General features: G+C 40.3%; 1 protein-coding gene across 3 annotated transcripts in view; it reads left to right on the forward strand.

Moving 5' to 3' along the window:
* The window catches only part of GALNT9 (polypeptide N-acetylgalactosaminyltransferase 9), a 309,645-nt gene that overhangs the window by 277,796 nt on the left and 9,644 nt on the right, over positions 1–22,205 (forward strand). For all 3 annotated transcript variants that reach the window (XM_015877661.3, XM_085509388.1, XM_015877660.3), the window contains 3 exons: positions 15,296–15,481; positions 18,672–18,809; positions 20,629–20,724. In XM_015877661.3, the coding sequence (XP_015733147.2) occupies positions 15,296–15,481; positions 18,672–18,809; positions 20,629–20,724 (420 nt within the window). The remainder of the gene's footprint in view (positions 1–15,295; positions 15,482–18,671; positions 18,810–20,628; positions 20,725–22,205) is intronic.

The raw sequence follows: 22,205 nt of genomic DNA on the forward strand, positions 1-22,205 counted from the left end.
GCCCGTTCTGGGGCTGCAGATGGCTGAAAATGGTGAAGGCCATAAAAGCTGTATTGTTTAAACAGTTTAAATTACAGTCCTTGAAGGTCAGCCACTTAGAGAGACACAATATACTTAATTCTTTGTGTGGATGTCATCCATTGCTGGCGTAAAATGCTGGTTTGTCCTAAGATGTGTTCTGTTCAAATTGCTAGGAGTCGTAACCATTTCATACAATGGCACTTCAGTCAAGGCTGAACTATGAGAATTACACACATTTATTGGCATATGCCCCTATGCCTGTGTTGATCCATCTGACAAAAGATAGTGATTACAATATAACATGCCACATATTAGGAAGAAATTCTTCTCTGAAATGGTGGTAATGCATTGGCATGGGCTGCCCAGAGAGGCAGTGAAGTCATCATCCCATGGAGGGGTTCATGATATGTGGAGATGTGGCACTGAGGGATGTGGACAGTGGGCATGGGAGGGTTGGGCCGACATTGGATTAGATGAGCTTAGAGTTATTTTCCAACCTTAATGATTTTGTGATTCTGTAGCATGGTGAACTGTGCAGCAGTAAAAATGGGGCACCCCCTTGGCCATCACCTTGCTATTCCAGCCTGGGGAATAACTGCAGGGGGCTGAGAAGAAATGCATTCATTGGTACATGTTTCTTATAAGGTGCCCCACATTGGCAGCCTTCAAACTGAGGTACCCCAGTAATCTGTGCTATCTGGAGGGCTTCCCTTAGTCTGGGTTAGCGCCGTGTTCTGCCTTCTTACTTGGAAGCTGGAAGTTGGTATTATAAAAAATCTGTGCCACTTTAATTACCAGAAAAGCAAAGTATTTTGCTTCTCCACATTGTTTTCCTCTTCAGAGCCTCCTGTTTTTAAGAGATGACAGTTCTATTATTTGCTCTTTATGTATAAGTACATATGGAGGCAGGAGGGGGTAACTTATTCACATACTCAAATCCTTCTCAGGTTTTGGTAGAACAAAGGATTCAAGTAAGATCTCTTTCTCATAAAAATGCCCTACTCACAGTGTTATGCCACCTTCTTACATATGTATATAATGCATAGTTAATATCCATGAAATCAGTACCTGAAATTTCTACAGTCTCCTTATCATTCTGAGACATGTTTTTTCAGCTTCTTGCTTTAGAAAACATATTTTATTTTGACTTCTTTCATAGTTTCTATTAAAAGTAGTCATGGTTTGATATTAATGTTTGCAATGCTTTTGACACAGTCTAAGTCATGAATATATGAAACCAGCTTTCCTTTGTATATTTTGTCGGCAGTTTAATGTCATTTCAGCAAGGGAATTTATTCTGAATACAAAATGATTGTAAATTCTTTTAAAAACTGTTTCTTGTGCAGTATCTTGTACAAGTTGTGCCATATCAGAGAAGTGCAACAAGACGGGTTATTTCACTTCTGTTGCTGAGCACATCTTTTTGCCAGCTTAGCCTACTTTTGCCAAGCTCAACACTCCAGCCAGAGATGCTCATAAAATTATCACATTCATTAAGTGCTGTTGCTGTGGTTATCTATTTATTTTTGTCCCTGGGTCGCACTCAGGATGCCCTTCGCTGATTGAACACCATCTCTGAGTACGTAAAGGACTCAGAATTTATCAAAACAAAAGATGAAGGCTTCCTCCTCATTTGAAATCATGTAATCACAGCTAGGTTGAATTGTGTTTTGATTAAGTAGGAGATGATTACAGAGATCCATCACTCTGCCTTTAGGCTCAGATAGTTTCAGACTAACTTCACTCAAGTCAATTACTTTATTGTAAATTTACAGCAGCGAAGCTGAAAGTACAATTAAGTCTTTTGTTGTATGAAAGGTATCAGAGGAGAAAGGAAAGGCGATAGGGGATGCAGACCGTATGCCAATGATGGATTTAGGGCGTGCTTCCTACAAAGCATCCAAAGGGGAGTGTTAAGCACTCAGCTGGCTTTATGTGTAGAGAGGCACTGACAATTGAAGCATGGGCATTTTCACAGGCAAGGAATCCTTTCACCCATTCCGAATTATGAAGTTCTATTGGAAACATTCCTTCCTGTTTTGTGAAAAGAAACAAATTATTACGGTGCATCAGACTAAGTGCATAATGTAAAATTGTACTTGCACAAAAGATATGTATAATTCACCTGTGGATGGGGTACTTGTGTGTTACCAGGCTTTCAGGTGTGAGAAATAACCCTACGAAGTCATTGCTTCTATTGTGACTCATTTTCTTTTTATTCACATAAATCATTTTTCTTCCTTACTCTTCTAGTTAAAGTATATAATGACTGCTTGATTAGGGCTGCTACAGACAGCTCACAGCAGTGAAAGGAGGACACAGTTCTCCAAACTGAAGTTAAGTTTTTATTAAGAACGCTGATTTCACCTTGGGGATGGGTTACTGTATTTCCAGTTAAAATGAAATCCAAAGGTGAGACATTTTCTGTGCTTTTTCCAGCCTCGCTGGTATGATGAAAAGCAGAGTTTTTCATGAAGTTGGCTTCATTACCAAGAGGAGCTGCTTAGGAATGTGCCACTTTCTTCATTAAGTTTACTAGGTATTAAATTGTTATATTGGTTGTTGTATCGGTGTAGAGCATTATATTCCAAGCTTCTGTAGCTATAAAGATTGCAGTGGCAATTCATGAGACTGAAGGAATATTAGAGGCAGCAAGACTTCCTAGGTAATCAGAAGAAGGAAAACCCACCCACTCTGTACTGTACTGCCCGAGGTGATGGCTGCTAATGAGATAAGTGTGATGTACAGTTCTGTTATTAAAGGTGCATAAATAGGAAAGATAACAGGTTCTTCAGTAGGTCTTCTCATGGGTGTTTTCAGAAGCACGCTTACTAGTTTGACTCAGAGTTAAATGGTGTTTTTAGCTTCTGTTAACACTGGAGAGCCCCTACTAGTGAGGAAGAGCAACAGCTTGACTGCATCAGGGTCTCCTCCTGCCCAGCCAGAGCAAACCATGTAACCCACAGCTTTGCCTCAGGGATGTGGCACACACAGCCTCAAAGCCTTTTCCCCTCTAATGGTGCAGAGTACTTTCATCACTCCTTGTTCTGAGCACAGTGTCCTTTGGATAGCAATGGAATTGCTCAGCATAGTTCAGTTGCAGAGAAGAGGCTGTGACCACTGTTGGTTGGCAGAAGGTGGCAGTGACAGGAGGAATGGGATAAACGAAATAGTTGTTGCCATCAGCTGACAAAACAGATGAGAAGACTGGAATTCCTCTGATAACGCACACAGCAGGAGCAGCAGAGCATGTAAACATTGACACACAGGGCAAGAAGGCAGGGTTTTGATACACTGGACACCGTAGCTAGAGAAAGCAAAGAAATCCCTGAGGGCCTCAGCTGTGTTTATTGCTTTTGTCTTATTTCATCTTTGTGAAGGTATTACCAGCCTGTGACAGCCGGGCTCTGAGAGAAGATGGAAAGAGATTATTCAGAGGCATTAGGACAGACAAGTGGATTGTATTCCATGTTGCTCACAGCAAAGATGCTCCAGGGCAAAATTAAATGAACTGAAAGTCCAGAGCAGAGCTTTCATAAACATGATGTAGAGCTATATATTTTTTTCCGAATATTCTTGTAGATGATAGGCAAAGCAATTCAGCCCCTGTAATTATTTTTCATCATCTATCTCATTTTACCAGAAAGGGGTTTTTTTAACAGCAAACTGTTTTTATCTTGACAAAGAATAGTAGGAAAGGGTCTTCCTTATTTCTTTGGCAGCCCAAATACTTTCCAACCAATGCTCCACAAATAAATAGTTGCATAAAACCCAGAGCTCGGTAAATAAAGAGCACTTTGTGACCCAGCTGGGTAAAATCCATCATCTGTGCCATGAAAGAATTACTTAAACCTGTTGCACTGTCCCTTTCTGTTCTTGGAAATTCAAGATTTGATAAAGCAGAGTTCTATGTAATGGCTGCTACCATTCTCCAGAAATACAAATTGATGGAATTACAGAGGAGTTGTTTTTATTTTGTTGTAGTTAAGTGTATGTTTTAGAGTAAGACTTTATCAGCTGTCTGAGAACTTAAACTGCTATAGATCATTAACTGCAAGATGTCCAAATTCCTCTAATCCTTTCCCTACCAAGAAAGTCAGAGGCGCTGGATTTTGGTAAATATGGAGTCATGAGGAGGTGGCTCAAAAAAACATCCCTTTTCATTTCCTAGTGTGCTCAATTGGGATGCTTTTCTCACTGCTCACAGTGGGTGTGTGCAAATCACTTTCAGGTGTCAGGAGAAAAGAACTGCATAAAAGCAAGAAATGATGATACAAAACGTTTCTAACCTCTGCTGAGCTGTGCTTTACAGTTGTTTCCAAGGATCAGGATGGAGCTCCTGCCGATGCTCAGTGTGATAGATGTCACCACATGGCCCAGTGTGAGGCAGTCTGATACCAGGATGAAAAACAACAAGGAGATGAGTTGAGGTGAAATTCCTTTAGCTGTAGATTACCTTTCTCTTTGGCTAAGCAAGAAGTAATGAGTCCGGTGTGGAGAATGTGGACTCAGCCCAAAGCATGAGGCTTTCTTCTGCATCATTTATTTTCAAGACTGTCTCTCACTGAAGGTGTTTTAGAAATCTGCTCAGATCAGAAGGTTGGTATGTAAGTTCCCAGCCTAGGAGGGAAGAGTTGTGACTCAATTGTGGAAGCTTTATAGCCAAAAGATAAACATTGGTGTTTTCTTAGTAATCAGGTCCTGTTCTTTGAGTCTGTAGATGGGCAGTAAAGAAAAGAGAACATGCATTTGGCCTAGGATATTTCATATCTAAGGTTATCCATTGAGAAAGGGGAATACATTAATTCTTTTAAAATTATGTTCTCAAAAATAGATATTTTCTGATGTTGAAATAAAATATTTTGCTTCATTCATCTGAAATGATTTGTTCCCATGTTTTGAGTTGCCCAGCGCTTTATTGAAATCATATCTATCTCTATATATTCAATTCTTAGAAATCTCTTGCAAACAAAGAACATCCCTTATCCTCTCAAAACTTTAATAATATAGGACACTATCTTCCCAAAAGCTGAAGCCAATATTTACAGTGCTTGATTGCGATGACATTTTTAGCTCTTGGGAAAAATACTGCCAAATGTGTATCTTTGCATTCTCATGCTAGATGGAATGCATCCTGCTTAGTTTAAGGTAATAAAAACACACCTTTACATGGCATGATCAGTGGAGTTCTGTTGGTTTCATTATGCAAGAAAACAGAAAATATTTAAAAAAATCCAAAAACAAGAAATCCTCCAAACAAAATATTTGTCAACTGAACGACCCTTAGTCTGAATCTCTGGGACTGGGAATAACTAGTCTTGAGGAACTGAAATGAGATGAGCCAATACAAGGCTGTGTCTGAAGATGCACCTCACTTCAGGTTTCCTTGGAGAGCCATGGAATCTAGAAAGGTCCTTTGCAGTCCCAGAATTCGGATATTCTTCAGGGAATTGTCTGTCAGATTCACAAACAACCTTTTTCTTTTTCCTTTTACCCACATCTCGTTCCTTTACCAGCTCCTTAGGCGATGTAAAAAGTATTCTGCTCAGATGAAATAGCTCGGTTTGTCAGTCACTTTGTAGCCCGTGATTGATGTTATTATCTGTTCATTAATAGCAGCAATAAAGCATATAAGCTGAATGAATGAGTAGGACATAATGGTGCTTCCGCTAACATTCCTCTTCTCTGTGCCTTTCCTCCAATGTATCCAAAAATCGTTGCAGTTTTGCACTGTCCTTTAGTCAGAACGATGGATTCAAAGCATGTTGGAACCGACAGGTGCTTTTTGGCATTTTTGTTTTTGGCAGCTGCCAAGCATTGGAGGGTCTGGCTGAGAGGGAATGTAACCCAGACGCACCGCTTTCAAACTTCAGAGAGGTCTTTCAGTGTTTGACTTTGATGAGCCCTGACTTTCTCTTTACAAGTGATCCTATTCCAGTTGTTTTAGGGCAGCTCCCCTCTTGAGCCTTCTTATAGCTTTGGGAGCTTTATGTTTTTCATGGGAAGAGAGTCTTAATCATGGGTTTGTCAGCCAAAGTAAATAAGCATTCCCAGTGAAGGTCATGCTCACATCTGCATTTTATGTCTAATAAGATTTTGGCATTTACTGTATGAAAGATGACATCATCTGAATTCAATAATCATGTGTTGGTTTAGTGAGCAGGTGCCTATTCCCAGCAGAGGATCTTGTTCATTATATGCAGGTGATGATTTGTGTATTTGGTTTTTTAATATATGTTACATGTTCAACTTGCTGAGTTGATTTAGGATGGGAAGAAGTGAAAGGATGGCTGGAATGTCTATAATGATTAGTCTACTTCTGCTGCTCTTTTTCCTTATTATTATTTTTGCATTGCTCACCTCTTTTTTTATTATCCTCACAGAGATCAGTTTTCGGTAAAAAGAATTCTATCTCCAGCTCGAGTTTCGCTAATCAGAGTAAAGGAGAGAATGCTTTAATGTAGTGTCACCGGGCTGGCTGTTTTCTGTACTTATGAGAGATGGGTTCGTGCTATTCCTTACGGCTGTATTATCTCTGCTGTGCACTTGAAGTGCTAAGACTTAGTGAGATTTATAGAACTATTAAGAATGACTATCAGGTATATCTCCTAGATGATAATATTCATTGTTCTGTGTTCCTACAACTGCTCCCTTGGGAAGGTCATAGAGGAGGAACAAGATAGAATTAATGCTTTGAAAAACAAGAGTGCACCCTGAACCATCAATAACTCTGCGGGTCACATCTGACAAACTTGAATTTAAAGACTGTTCCCAAGAGACAGAAACTGGCGCAGCTCCCTGAGCACTGAAAATCCAGTCTCAGAACTCACTGCATCACTTCTGCTCCATTCTGCCATTTTTCCAGGTGATGTTTGTCACGCTTTCCTTCCTCTTTTTACATTGGTACTTCTCTGGACATGGTTGCGTAGCAGAGCTGATGGAGAACCCACACCTCTCATCTCAGGTAGCTTCAATCATATGTCCTGGTGAATGAGCACCTCTGCTGGCGAGGCTTCCTCACTTCAGGTGCCAGCATTTGAACAAATCAACCATCCTTTATGTCAGCCAGTGAGAGGCCAGCTGGCAAGTGTGCCTCATCTGTGATGGCTTCATAATGTGGCCTCTGAGCCCTGTGACTGACCACGGCATTTCTTTGTGCCTATTAGGGACTCTGAATCTCTGTGGCTTCTCATAACTGTGTTCAAAGCTGTGTGCAGACTGACAACCTGGATGAACTCGTGGTCTAAAATGTTAGTAATTAATCTGAGTTTGTAGTGTCTCTGCATTAGAGAAAGCTTTTGCTTGTAATAGCCTTTGTTTGAAAGTATTATTCTGAGTAGATCGGCATGCTAAAATTTGCATTGTAAAAAATTGTTTTGGAACAAAGTAAGATCTAATGAGCACATAGTAAATCCCTTGGCTCTGCAGCAGTCACAATAAGCATAATAGCTCTTGCTGAATGAATCCCTTGCAGCCTAAAAGCTTTTTTCTTTAAAATAAAATAGCAACCCTGCAGGATTTAGTGCAGACAATATGCAAAGATCGTTTAAGGGGCTGTTGTGGAAAGAGGAAACAAATGAGGACGACTCCACTTAGGCTCCTTTGAAAGGACCCTTTGTGATCACTTCATTAGGCAGTCTGTTTAAATATTTTCTTTATTCAAGAATGACTTTATTCTAATGGAAGCATCAATAAATTCCACTTTGTCTTTTCTTCCTCCCTGTGGTCTCAGCTGAAGTGCCAGGAAGCATTTTATCATTTCTCAGGCTTTTTACTGGAGGTTCAGTGTGCAGTAAGTATTATTCCTTTAGCAAAAGGATGAAAATGGGAACTAATGATATTACACAAGAACACTGAGAACTGCCTTTCATTTAAAAATAAATCAGAAGTTGAACTTGTGCCTTTTGCTTTCATCCTCAGTTAGCTTAGGTAATGATTGAAGTGAGATGTTAGTAGAGGTTCTGCCTAGTTTTTGGCTAATGCGTTTGTCAGAAAAGGCACCTTTGAGTAATCTGCTTGCTGTCTGCCCTTACTGCAAGGTTAAAAGCAGTTTATGTCCCAGATGTACTAGCCTAGGCATCCTAAATAATGTGGAAACCACTCCATTTGCCGTTCTGAAGAAAGTTAATTGAAATCAGAATGATGAGAGATTGCCCAGAGAGGCCATGGAGTCTCCATCCTTGGAGATACTCAGAACCATCTGGATGTGGTCTGGGCAGCCTCCTGTTGATAACCCGGCTTGAACCGGGGGGTCGGATCAGGTGTTCTCCAGTCATGACCTCCATTCCCTGGTTCTGAGTTCAGCTGCCATGTGCCCTGATATGATTGACTCCAGACTTGGGATATAGTTTTGGGTGTTTTTTTTAATCTCTGAGTTTAAACTTGGAATCTATGTCACACTCAGCTGATCTTGTCTTAAGCCTTGTGTTGGACTTCAGACAGTGCTGTACGCTGGATCTTCTTCCTTGAACAGCTTCTGAGGCTTTTCAGTCAGTGTTGTTCGGTGTTTGGGCTGCAGGTTGGTAAAGCTCAGAGTGTGGCAGAACAGGTATTTCCTTAAGAATTTAAATGCCACAGGAGCTCAGCTGCAGATTTTCTGGTGTAAGCTTAACATGCCTTTATCCTTTGCTGAGACTTTAATTTGGAGGGAGACTTTCCTCTGTGGTCTTTTAGAATAAATGAGAAGGAGCAACCTGAAGCAATCACATGAATGAGATGTGAGGAACAAAGATGACTGGCTGGTCTTTAATGCTGTTTCATGAATCCCACGTGGTCTGTGTTTTACTGAGGCCAATTTGTTGGATTTTAACAGTTACTGTGCAAATGGTGTCTGCTCTGACAGCTTTGCAGAAATGACTGGCAGTGGTTCTATTGATTTTGGGGGGAAAAAAAGTTGAGAAAATTTGTAAAAATGCTGAAAATTATTTTCATCGAGTGTATTCTGAAGGAATATATTATGAGGAGCATCTGGCTGAGACAATTACCCAACTAAACTGGAGATACCCAACTGCATTTGATTTGTGCAAGCAAAAATGTTTGGGGCTGCAGAAAAATGACATTATCTGGTATTACACCAGCAGACATCTGCAGCCTCTTTCAGAGCAGAGAAAGCAGAGCAGTTATCACGAGTCTGTGCAGCTTAAGGGTGTATCTCAAAGCAATCTCCCGTGCCTGTTAGTTATGTGATAGGGACTGTTAACATCTCCTGGAGCACTCTGAGATGCCAGCGTCCATCCATTTGCTAAGGAAAAGAGGTCTTTGAAAATTAACAACTTGCCCTTGGATAGACTGTCCTTTCTCTATCCCCATCACTCAGTGCTTCTGCTCCTGTCAGACCTTAACATCATCCGTAAGCGATTATGTCAGCAAGCTTGGTGGCACAAAAACAGCCATACCTACAGTTGGCCACACAGCATGCCAGTGTTTCCCATAGCCCAGGCTTGTGAGGCTGCCTGATTTGCAACAGGAAGCTGTTAAGTTGCCATCTCACAACATTTTGCTCTCTACATGGCGGTAACAAATCATCTTCTGCATTTGAGATGTTATTTCAGTCTTTGACATCCCAGTTTATGCTCATTTGAAGTCTGTATCCATGGCATGGCCTATGCAGCATGGCACATGCTCTGTCCACCCACCTCCAGCCCGCTCTCATTTCTCTGAAGGCTTTTTGCCATTTCCATCCACCATCAACAAGGCGATGCTGAGAGTCTGCAGCATTTTACAGGAGGGAATTCTGCACTGAAAAGCATCAGCTTCTTCCCCAGACAGGCCTGTGTCAAAGGTGCAATATCCTTTGCAAAACTGTGCAAAATGTGGATTTATGGAGATGGGATTAGAGCTTAAAGTATAGTGGGACATTTTAATATCATTTTAAATCCTATCTTCTCACTCCCATTGCAGCCAGCATGTTAAATTATCGGACTTCATTCTCTACACACAAAATTTATCTTTGCAGCAAGATAGCAGTTGCTGAGTGTGAGTTTCTCTGGAACATGTTTCAATTTCTTCATACTCATCTGTTTCTTTTCTATAAGAGGGTTAGTGGGAGGGTTTTAACTTCTCAGTGCTGTCACACCTGGGATCTTAGCTGGCATGAGGGCCTGTGTCACCTCTAAGAATTTTCCAAGGACACACTCTAAATTTGCTCCTCAAAGAGCCACCAGAGAGATTTTTAACCTGTTCATCAGTTGAACATCTCCTTGCAAGATCATGGCAGAGCCTGCCATGAATCCTCATAGTAGGTATTCAGACTGGGGCAACCAAAATAATAATAGCAGTAATTAGATAATGCTGATGCCAAACACATATGACTGCATCCACTTTATCCTCCGTAACTGTGCTCCAAGTTTATGCAGTGGAAACTGTGTGAGCTGGGAAAAAAACATGAGTGCCCTGCATGGAATTCAGCCCTCCAAAATCTGCATTCTGCAAATGCTGCTGCGTGTTCCCAGCTCCACAAGGCAGCAGGAGCAGCAGGGACTGGGTATTTACAGGTCTATGTGATAAGACTATTCTGGGTACAGAAATAGCTTTTATGCATGAGATTTTGTCTCACTGCCTATATATCCACGGCTAGCAGATTATCTATAAACTGCTGTTAGGAGGAGTGGAAATCATGAAGTCAGAGGCTGTGATAGTGTTGTGATCAGTCAGGCGAGGGAGGGCCCATTTGGGTCCTTCAGTTTACAAACATCGGTCAGACATTTACCCTGTAATCTTTAACGAAACATATCATCTGTGAATCTTGAGATGGGATTTCTGCCTTTTTCAGTTTTGTTTTGGCAGCCAAAAGTCTTTCTGATGTAAGCTGTTCTGTCCTAGCATGGAAAGGCTTCTTGCTCTGTAAGCACCCCATTAAATAGCACAGACTATTCTGAGATCCGAGAGTTGGGACTTGCTTAAAGCCATAATTATAGATATTTTTAAAGCTGATAGCAAAAATGCTGTCAATGAACAACATGAGGCCATGTGATTAATTTTTCCATATGAGCTGTTTGATTATGACAGCTTCCTAGTTTCAGATAGCTTCCAATATGGACTGAAAAGCAGACAAAGAGCACTTTATCTAGCACTTCTGATTAAATGTGACACTCTAGTCAGCACTGAGAATACATAGAGGAAAGAAAAGCCATAAAACCCCATTAGAAAAAAGAAAATGTCAGGCTATAAATTACTCTGAAATATCAATTTTCAGCAAGCTATGTAAATTGTCAATAACAGGGATGCAAGAACCATAAGGGTGCTATATTCATGCTAATTTTTTGTTACTGGAGTGTGCATTAGAAGAGTTGACACATCCATTAAGGACTGGAGGATAACTGGAGGGCTCCTGCACGTTGGCACTGCTCACATTTAATTTGAAGGATGCTTTCTGATTTAGACCTCGTTGGTGCATGGCTGACCAGAGAGAGGCCAACAAAACAACATCATCTTCCTATGCTTGTTTTTAACATTGAAAGGTTTCTTGGTTTGAATTCAACAGGGCAGACATTTTTTCATAACTGCATACAGATGGATTTTGTGTTTCATGGTGGTGTTTAAGGAGCTCTACCTGTTAGGACTGTACTGCCCACATTGTGCATCCTCTGCCCTTCAGGTGCTGCAGCTGTTACCAGAAAGTGCTCAGACTTCTTTCACCTTGAGGAGCTGCGATGTAAACACTGTCAGATCTCATTATCTATAGCAGTGGTTTAAGGCATCTTTATCTCCAGGCCATTTATGCACTGAGGGCCCACTGGCCTCCTTCAAATGTAATGGACAGATTTTCGGGGCATTTCCTGCTGATAAATTAAAACAAAAATTCTCCTGTGGAGAAGGCTGAATTTTGATGAAATTTCTAATTCAGAGCAAGAACATCTCTTACTGTTGTCAAAATGTTGGGTTTTGCTATTTTTTGCAATGAAGATGTGGGGGATTCGGTTTAAACTGACCTTTCAGTTTGAAATATGTTCATACTAAACAGGCTTTTAACACAGCACAGAACATCTCAGAATCATCACTGGCTCAATTTAGCAGAACATTTTAGGATCTGGGGGGGAGCAGAGGAGGGTTAGGGCTGATGAAGTGCCTGCTTTCCTACCAGGGAACAACATTTACGTAATTCTTGACAGTTTAGGTCAGTAAGATTTCTGAAAGCTTTGAAAATTCTTTCATGATAGGAAAATCTTTCCCAGTCCAGCCGTGGGGGTGGGGATGAGGTCTGGAGGACGTCCATCTTTGACAGGCTTTGCATTGAAAATGGAAGAAAACCTGAGATCACTGTCTTGTAAGAATTCCCACGCTGGGATATTATAAAACACGGATATGGATATCTAAGCTGCTTTAAAACCTCTTTCCATCTCATCTATTGGCTTTGTGCGGAAAAGGAAGTCTGAAATCTGAGAGGTTATTCCTACAGAGTGCTGCTCAGGTGGAGTTCAGCACTTTTTCTATTATACATCAGAGTCCACTTCTAGCTCAAGGATGTGCTGAACATCCACCTCTGAAGCGCAGCCTCTGGCAGAAACCAACGTAGAAAGGCCAGGTAACATGCTCTGATGAGCATAGCAGAACCGAGGGGACCTTACTGCTATGTGCAGGTTGCAAAATGGAGTCTCACTGCTTTCTTACCTCTGGAAGATGCCAACAAGTGATTTTTCCTTTCAGCAAAGGGCTGCTGAAGGTGCATCTGGCTCTTGGATAAAACACATAGCTGCTTCATCTCAACTGTGAGTTGTATGGTAACAGTCTGTGCAAACAGGTTTCTTCTTGTCTGGCAGCAATTCAACAATGGCAGCACAAGGATTTACAACCTCTTACAGTCATGTACCTTAGCTGCCTTCAAAGAACTTTGGTAATGCGCAGCTTTAGGCCATAGCAAACAAGACTCTCTATGTCTCATCTTGGTTCTTCTATGACAGATAGGATACTGTGTCTAACTGACTGCTTTATATTATACAATATAAATATATTATATACAGTAAAAATATTCTATATCAGTATAATATAATAGTTACATTGTAGGGCAGCCATCTCTCAGGTGTATAGGAATAGCTAATAATTAGCATGAGTAAATCATTGTAGCACAAACCACAAACATTATCATTCCACGTGTAATTTATCCCTGATGTGAGTACTTGTTCTTCTTAATACTTAATACGTCTGTTTATAGAAAAGTTGATTGAGATAATTAGCAGTAAAAATGCTAAGGTAACACAGCTATGGTAACATTTATATTGCTATCAATTTTGTTTATAGCAGCCTAAAGACCAATGCCGAAATTAGAAATTAACTACAATTAGCAAATAAATTGAGTGTCTCTTGGAATTACTTGATCATGTCTTAAAACACTGCACAGTGTGATGCTCACGGAGGCAAAGCCAAGTCCCTGGGCTGTGCCAGCTGCGCTGTTTGCTTCTGTGTTCTTGCTGCTTATCAGTTGCAGCAGGGCAACTTTGCTGCCTGTATCCACCTTACCCGGCACATGGATAGATGGTGGCCTGATGGTGCATGGCCTGCTGCTGCCCAGGGATTTACTTGCCTCCCCATCCCCTATGCTGTGCAGGGATTAGGAATGTCATCCTTACCCAGAGAATCATCTTCCACTTGTGTTCAAAGTTGCACATTCCCAGAACAAGTCATCCAAGGTGAATTGGCATCTTCATGGGAAGCAAAATTTCCTTGGATATTTCCTAGCTGTCTCCTTTGTAAGAGGCTGTTTCATTCCTTTCCTCTCTATAACACAATTTGTCACCTTAAAGAGCAAATTGGGGCTGAGAGGGGAGGGAAAGAGCTAACGGAATGTAAATGCAAAGCAATTCAGACGACCACAGATGGGGTGGTCGCAGCACGGCACAGATCTGTGCTGACTGCTGAGCTCCGGGCTGACAGCGGGAGCGTTAGCTGGCCTGAGGCTGCTGCTGGCCTCTCTTCTTTCTCTATTTCTTTTCCTTTTATTTTCTGCCCTGCTTTCTTCAAAGCCAGGTGTCTCAGTTCCCTGTGGTTTTCTTCTGGGGAGAATTTATCACTGGTAAATAACTATTTGTGTTGAATTTGCAGATGAGCTGAAGTATTTTCTTTTAATGTTGCAGTTTAGTGCCCTTTCCTTTTCAGGTTTGCTTGAGCACAGCCATTTGAAGGCAGTGAATCTGTGATTCAGATAATGTGTTTGCCCTTGGTACCAAAATATAAAAATAAAAATTACAAGGTCATTAACCATATCAAGCGAAAGAAAAACGAGCTGTGTATTAAAAAAGCTGTGTGCCGGGATGAGGTGGGCGAATAGCCGTATGCTGAAGCGTACTGCTCATCTGCCCTTCTCATCGTGAGAATCAATTAATTCCTTTCTTTCCCATAGCACTTCCCCTTTGCACTGGGAACCCTCAGCATATGCCAGTCCAAATTTATGAGCAGTGTGTTTTCTGGCGTTTTTCATTTATCAAGTGCAAACTCCTGTGGCCAGTGATTTACTGTAGGACTGCTCAGAAAGCAGAGGATAAGTATTATCTAACAATGTATTAAAAACATACAAACCAGAGGAGACGATTTTATCTCCACTTCCCAAGCAATTTATCTCAGTCCATGAGAAAGCAGGCTGGGGGAAGAACATCCCTAGAATTGTTCTGGAGTGCATCTGGTCTGGAAATGAGTTCTTACATGCAGTAAAGGGAAGCCTTGGAAAGCAATAGATTATTTTTAAAGTTTTAATATATTTTATTTATTTCAGTTGGACTGTAGTACCAGGCACAGACCTGAGAGTGCTGGAACCTGAAGGTATTCATTGCATGACTCCAGCCTCACTGATTAAGAGGCAGCTCCCCTTTGTTTCCCACCATGAAGTCTGGGCTGTAAATAATCAACAGGGGAAAATGGTACTGTATGAGTACAGTGGAGTCCAGACAGTTTGGCATAGTCCATGCTCAGCCCCTTTTATCCATCTTCTTCAGCTCAGAGGTATTTTCACTAACAAGGACCAGGTTAAATTAGTCTACATGACACAGGTTACCACCTTGTAATTTGTCATCTTCCTAATACTTCCAAGAACAGTGACATTATGGGGAGCTTGGATATTTATGGCACCTAAACCTGCGTATCCAACACAGGCAGCAGCATTCATCTTTAGTCAATGAGGGTAAAAGGGGTTTCACCCTCAGAGCAGTTGCTCTAAGTTACTCAATAGCACCCATCTCAAATGAGGGAACACTGTATGTATTCCTAATTGGAGCAGTTGTATCAACTTAAAAAGCAAATAATAATAATAATAATTGTTCGTTTGTTTTTCCTCAAACTTTCCCAGGTCTGGCAATGTGGAGGAAGTATGGAGGTGCTTCCCTGCTCTCGTGTGGCACACATTGAACGCACAAAGAAACCCTACAACAACGACATTGATTACTATGCAAAGCGCAATGCCCTACGGGCCGCAGAGGTCTGGATGGATGACTTCAAGTCCCATGTTTACATGGCGTGGAACATCCCCATGGCAGTAAGTATGGGCCACACTAGTCCTGAACAGAAGCAAAAGCCTGAATAGTCACACCTACTTAGCAATTTGAGGTGAAGGCATTACTACAACTGTGTGCAGTGGGCAAAGAGTTGGAGGAAGAGTTCTTCTGTGCTAGTAAATGCTTGGAGCAGAGAATTCTGCCATAAACTTGCTTCCTATATTGCTTCCTCAGTGTAAGTTGTGTTGTGGGCTCCAGAGTGGTGACACAGACTTACAATTTAACTGGAGCATGATGTTTCAGGTTTATGCACTTCCTCAGAGAAAGTCCTTAATTTAGGATGTCATTAAACTTTGAGGTGTTCATATGCTACAGTAGTGAGGACTAGAGAAAAGTCCATAAATAAATACCATGATTCATCATGAGACTCCATGGACCTCACCAGGATAAAAAACAACGTGTGCAATAAAAGAATCCCACATTAACTAGCTTTATTTTCTACAGGGTGAGAATTGCAATGTGGACACGTTCTGCTTCTTCCTGTGCATGTGAATTGTTAATGGCATGTGGGGACCCCCAGGAATCCGTGTAATATAAATATTAGATAAACTGTAGGTTCAATTTATTACTTGATTCTGGAAATATATCTCATGCTACATCTCCACAGAGCATAATTCTTCAAGAGCAGAGATACATGTATAGCACAGTCAGGTGGAAACTGACTGCTGTTGTATGTTTTAGTGATATTTGCATCCAAATTATTCATGTGAAGGGGCATAGGGAGAGCAGCTGAGGGGAAGGACACACATTTTGGTAAGTAAGGATCATTTTATTAACCCTTACATGAAGGATTTGGCCAAAGATGATTGGGTTGAAGTAAGTGGAAACAGAAAATGCTTCTATCTGAGCCAAAAAAAAATATGCCAGTTCAGCTGTTTCCCTGTGAATATTCACAGTTATGACCTAAAGTCCATCAGAGTCCTGGGAGTCCTGGCAAAGATTTCACCAGATTTAGTTTTGTCCTAAATGCCTACTTGTGCTCTGATAACCAGACAACATCAAAAGCCACTTTAATTAATTTCTGTCTTGTTTTTGAAAATCCAAAGACAAAGCAGCCTCACCTAAGCTTTTATGGGCAAGTTGGCCCTGCCTGCATCCATTTGAACAAGTGGGAAGTTTCTAGCAGGGGAAAGGCAAATAATCTTTGTAAATTTATTTCCTTGATGCTTTCTGCAAATGAATTCTGAGAATCTGAAAGACATTTAAATAAGGGTTTATACCAAGCCATGATTTCCTTTAATCTCTCTGAGATTACTTATTGATGCAGTTTTCTGCACTGAGACATACAACAGTGTTTCTTTAAAAAATAGGCACATCTATATACAACGGCATAAAATCAGCGGAAGTACTGAACATTAAGATATACTTTCCATAAAATAAATGGATTGATCAAATGTACATCATAAAAACAACCCCATTAGCTTTCAGGGAAAGGAAGCTGGCATGTCAGTGTCCACAGAGTTACTTTGCTGTAGTGCTCAGTCTTGTTAACCTAAGGACTTTACTAGTCAATGGCATAAGAAAAACTTTCTGTGAGAGAACTAGAAACCTTACAGCTGGGTTAAAAAGGATGTGTCTGCATATTAAACCGTGTAGGCACCTCATTCCTGTACCATCATGCAGTAACCCCAACTTAATGACTGCAGCTCGTGTGGAACAAGGCACAGCATTTTCAGAACTGCTCAATTTGCTGCTCTTTTGATCTGTAGAAATAGCCTAGCAAGCAAGGTGCTATATTTCTTCATTATAGAAAAGAGACAAGTAAAATACATGTGTTCTGTATTACCAAAACCCATCCAGATTAACCCTTTCTCAACACATACCATCTTTTCTAAGTTATTGAGGGTCTGTTCATAATGTGTACCTGATTAGTGGCTGATTGCTGCACACACCAGCAGACTTATCCCCACAGCCCCCTATAACCTTCACCAGCAGGTCAACGTAGTGTTATTGTGCTTTGCCAAATATTTAGTATGCCCTGTTTATGATCTATTCCTTGACAATTTTTATGATAAATAAATCTTGTATTGAATGATTTATTGTACTGAGTGCCTCAGAGAATTGCTCTCCTTCCATTTAGCCTGAAGTGGAACATAAATTAACATTCATTTGAATGGATGCTGCATAGAGAGCTCATGACAAAGTATGCATCAGCAAGCAGCAGTGAGCACAGCAAACTCTTTATGTGGCAAACGGAAAAACCTGTTCAGTATTACACTTGTATTCTCTCCTGAAAACAAGGCATCTGTTGGGGATTCTAATAAACCCTGAGCTAAGACTTGCTGCTGTCTTGTAACCCTGCATCAGACACCATTTGGAAACCAAATATTTCCTCCAGAAAGATTTCTGTACAAGGCACTTAAGATAGATCCATGCAAAAGCCACCAGTTTCAGTCCATTTAATTCTTTCAGAGTCAGTAAAGATTTTTAGATAAGGGAACTCAGTGTCTTGATGTTGAACTTTGATGATTTATACTGGTTTATATCTACAGACAATAACTGACCTGGTCTTTTTGAAATGGCTGAGTTTGGTTGTATTGATTCCTTTTTGATATGTTTTTGTGGAATTTTTTAGTCAAGTGTGATTTAAATTCTGGAATAGAATTACAAAGAAGGTACTGAGTTTAAATGCGTTTTATAGCTTAAGTCTGTGAATGAGCTCCAGTTCCAGCAAAAACTGAGTGCTGGTCTATGCAAATGTTTAATGGGGTTTAATTGCTTTTTGAGCAGCTCCACTTTGAAGTTTTAACAGGTCTGTTCTCATTTACATTTGTGAATACCCAAGGCTGTTAATAGTCTAAACCATGATGAAGCCTCTGGATCATAGATCAGAATTACAGCTAAATTCCTTATGAATCTGAAAGCAAAGGAGTTCAGGTTTGATTGCAGACATTTAGAGTTGTGTATGTTAACAGCATTCACATTGTTGTTTTTTTTTTATATTTTGATTTATGTTTGGGATTTTCTTTTGCTTGTTTGTCATCCTTATTTTTCTACTGACTTGCATTAATATTTATTGTCTGCTCTCAGCAGCAGCTGTTTGATGAGCTGCTACTTACATACAGCTTGGTGTACAAAATGAACTCCAATTTGGTTTCAGTTTAAAAAAAAACAAAACACAAATGTAAAGTCAATGTGATGAATTTTCTCTACTCTTTTTCTATTTTATAGAACCCTGGAGTTGATTTTGGAGATGTTTCTGAAAGAATAGCTCTACGGCAGAGACTGCAGTGCCGGAGCTTTAAGTGGTACTTGGAGAACGTCTATCCTGAAATGAGAGTCTATAATAACACGGTCACTTATGGAGAGGTACTGTATGTCTTTGAAAATACGATGGCTGCATTAGAGAATTCTTTTCATCTTAGTGATGGGTGCCTATATTCACTTCATTAATTCATTTTTGCAGATCCTCCTGGTTGGGGATAAAAAGCCACACGTCCTTGTTCAGATGCAGTCGAGGCTTCCATTTGGCAAGTTTTTATCTCGTCAGAAAAAGCCATTAGAGAAAAATAATTCTCCTGTTTTGTGCTCAGAATCTGTATCTTAATTTCTGCCTGCACACAGTAATAAGACCCTGGAACACCTACTCTGAGATAGCCAAATGGACAAGTCAGCCAACCCTGATAAAACATTGAATCCAAATGCACAGGGGTGGTGTAGATGATTTGGTTCAGGTCGGCTTTCTGGACCATTTCTTTTCCACCTGTTAAGTAGTGAAAATGACTGTGTACGCTCTAACCTGATCTTTGAGGTCAGACATGCCTCAAGTTCATCAAGGTGTCCATAAGGTGAGGGCTGCTATGTGTCTGTGAACCAGGACAAAGTTCTAGCACAGTGCTTATAAGATTCTGTGCTAATTGTCTACTTGAATTAGGCAATAAATTTTCACACATCAACTGCATGGACATTCTTTCTTGCAGTCCCATTTAAATGACTTCATATAAAATAAGTCAGGCCTTTCAGATATTGATACGAAGCACAGGTTTTATTGCATAATACCACTCTGTATCCTAATATAACTGTCCCTGGCAGTAACCAAGGAAAGACATTTAGTAAGTTCAACAGGAGCTATTAGTAACTGTCAGCTCTGAAAGTGCTGCTAACTGAGAAGAATATTGGCAGTGCTGCCAATGCGGTGTCAATTACACCAGACGGTTGGGAAGCTGGGCTCTAAAAATAAGTTCATTTCTGTTCCCTGGCCGCATTCAAAGTTCTCGAGTCACACAGGAAGTTCAGCCATGCAAGTATCCAACTCATTAAAATGTATGATAAATTGGAGCCACACAAGCTCCAGTACAGACTGGAATCATTCTCTTTCTTACATGCCCATAATAAAAAGAACCTACAGGCTTCATCCTAAATGATATCAAGCTTGTTATTAATATTTTCTCTTTTGTCTCTTTGTCTGGAAGAAAAGGTGCTCGAATTTTCAAGACTTTAAGGAAAATAAATGTATCAAGTAGATGTGAAACATATTGAAACAGTAGTAAAAATGTATTTCCTAGTGACTCAGTTCACATTTTTAGAGCTGTGTCATAAAGCTGTCTTCATGTTCTTTAGCCTTTATAGTACAAATCATAAAATAAACCTCCTGAAATTTAATTGCTAGGGAACCCCCTCATCCCATCGGATTGCCTGCTATGTTCATGCACTCTAATATAAAGGATTATTTACTGATTTTCCAACACATTGTGCTGCAGCTATTCCTGTATTGCAGGGGTGGCCAGACAAAACTCAAAGCAACTTGTTGACTGTTTTCAAAGTCACGTTTTCAGCATGTAGGATCCGCCTCTTTTTCTACACAGGGGTAATTTGGAGCAAAACTTGGCCTGAGTTTATAGAGTGCGTTTTATGGAGTTTTGATCCTTGAGTAATTGATGGAAATGAAACTCTTGACTAAAGTTGATAATTTCGTAAAGACAGGAGGTTGTCCAAAATGATCTGTCTTTTCCTAGGGCACTAGTGGAGTCCTGTCATATATGGACAGTGTGTTCCTCAGAGAACAGGAGAATGGTTTTATCCACTACTTGTGTCAGTAGTTTTAGTACAACTACGTTTTGTCTGGATTGGTCTTGCATGTGACAGAACAATTTCTAATGCAGCTGTTTTCCTTCTGATTGGGCTACAGGTGCGTAACAGCAAAGCTAGTGGCTACTGCTTAGATCAGGGAGCTGAAGAGGATGACAAAGCAATCCTTTATCCATGCCATGGGATGTCCTCTCAGGTAAATAAATCAAATCCCATAATTACTGATAAACCCTCAACTTGAAGAAATGTTCAGAAGAAACAAGAAGTGACTTATTACATTCAGGTTGTGTTTGGCATTATCTCTTCATGTTGCAAAAGAGAATCTTTGCCTTCCCTCTGGTCTTTTTGAGTGCCCATTCCCAGATCATACAAAGTGCAAATCTATACACTGAAGATGATAATAAGGAAAAAAGAAAAATCATGACAATCTGCTTTAATAATGGAGAGATCCACTGACAGTTATCAAATTTAGACTGCTTCTTAGAATGAGCAGCTCTTCTTATTGTGACCTGACTTATTTTAGGGATCACACCTCTTTACATTAGCTGTTGATTGCTCCAATAGGTTTCTATGCAGAAACATTTTAGCAGGATACTGATGTGATTCCCTGAGTAGGCAAAAAGTTAAGCACATATTTAATGTTAACTTTGAATGCAATTAAGAATATCTTTTAAATTATACTTTTCTAAAATTGAACATTTGGGGATTTTTATGTCCCTGTGAATATAATTTTCTTACAGCTGTCTGGTGAATTCTAAATGACATTTCTTCTTTCCTTGCTTTATAACAATATTAGTGGTTTTTTAGATACAAGTTGGATGTTATTTAGATCTAGGACTTGAGCTACTTCTAAAATCTAATTCTAGTTTCATTTAAAGTCCCATCCAAATCAAAACTACATTAATGAACGTTCTGATGCGTAAATAAACTCTGGCCTTACCACGGGCTTAATAATTATCTGAAGTTCACCCAAACGTATATTGATTTGGAGTCCTGGCTCATACATTGCCATGGAGGCATAACAGGAGTGGGGAAACATAAATATTGCCTACTCTGGTTAACTGGAAGCTGGTTAAGAGTCAAACCTCATTAGAGCAAAGAAGATAGACATTAATTCCTACTGACAAAATGTCCAGCCTTGGCGGAATCATTACAGGCCTTTTGACTGACATTTTCATAGTAAAGGCAGGAGGGACAGAGTAAGGTAACAAAATAGTGTTATTTAATTAGATGCAAATGAGTTTTCCAATAAGAGTAGTTAGAGACATCGAGGCACTCAGGGAGCTGAGTCTCTTGCTCCATTCCAATTCTGAGGAGAAGGCTGCAAATTTAAGTCTTTCTCACAAGTCCCTTTCCAACATATAATCATGCTAGCACTGAAGGGAAAAATGAAATGGATTATTCTCATATTTTGCAACCTGAATGTGATTCTTAAAATCCTGGGACCTGAAGCAGCTCACCTCTCAGGTAGCATCTAGCTCTCACCATTTTCTTGCATCCATTTCAACTGAGCTTTCAGTTCACCTTGGAGAAAAACTTAAGGACCAAGTCATTGCCTGTAAGTAATTGCCAACTAAACTGGGCAGGTCTTCTCAGGTGCAAATAGTAATCCATAAATTACACACTGCCCAAAATACTGGAGATGGGTGGTGACCAATTCAGTCTCTTCTGGCTCAG

This window comes from Coturnix japonica, chromosome 9, assembly GCF_054131305.1.
Source record: "Coturnix japonica strain WE chromosome 9, WE-NBRP24, whole genome shotgun sequence".
Taxonomy (NCBI): Eukaryota; Metazoa; Chordata; class Aves; order Galliformes; family Phasianidae; genus Coturnix; species Coturnix japonica.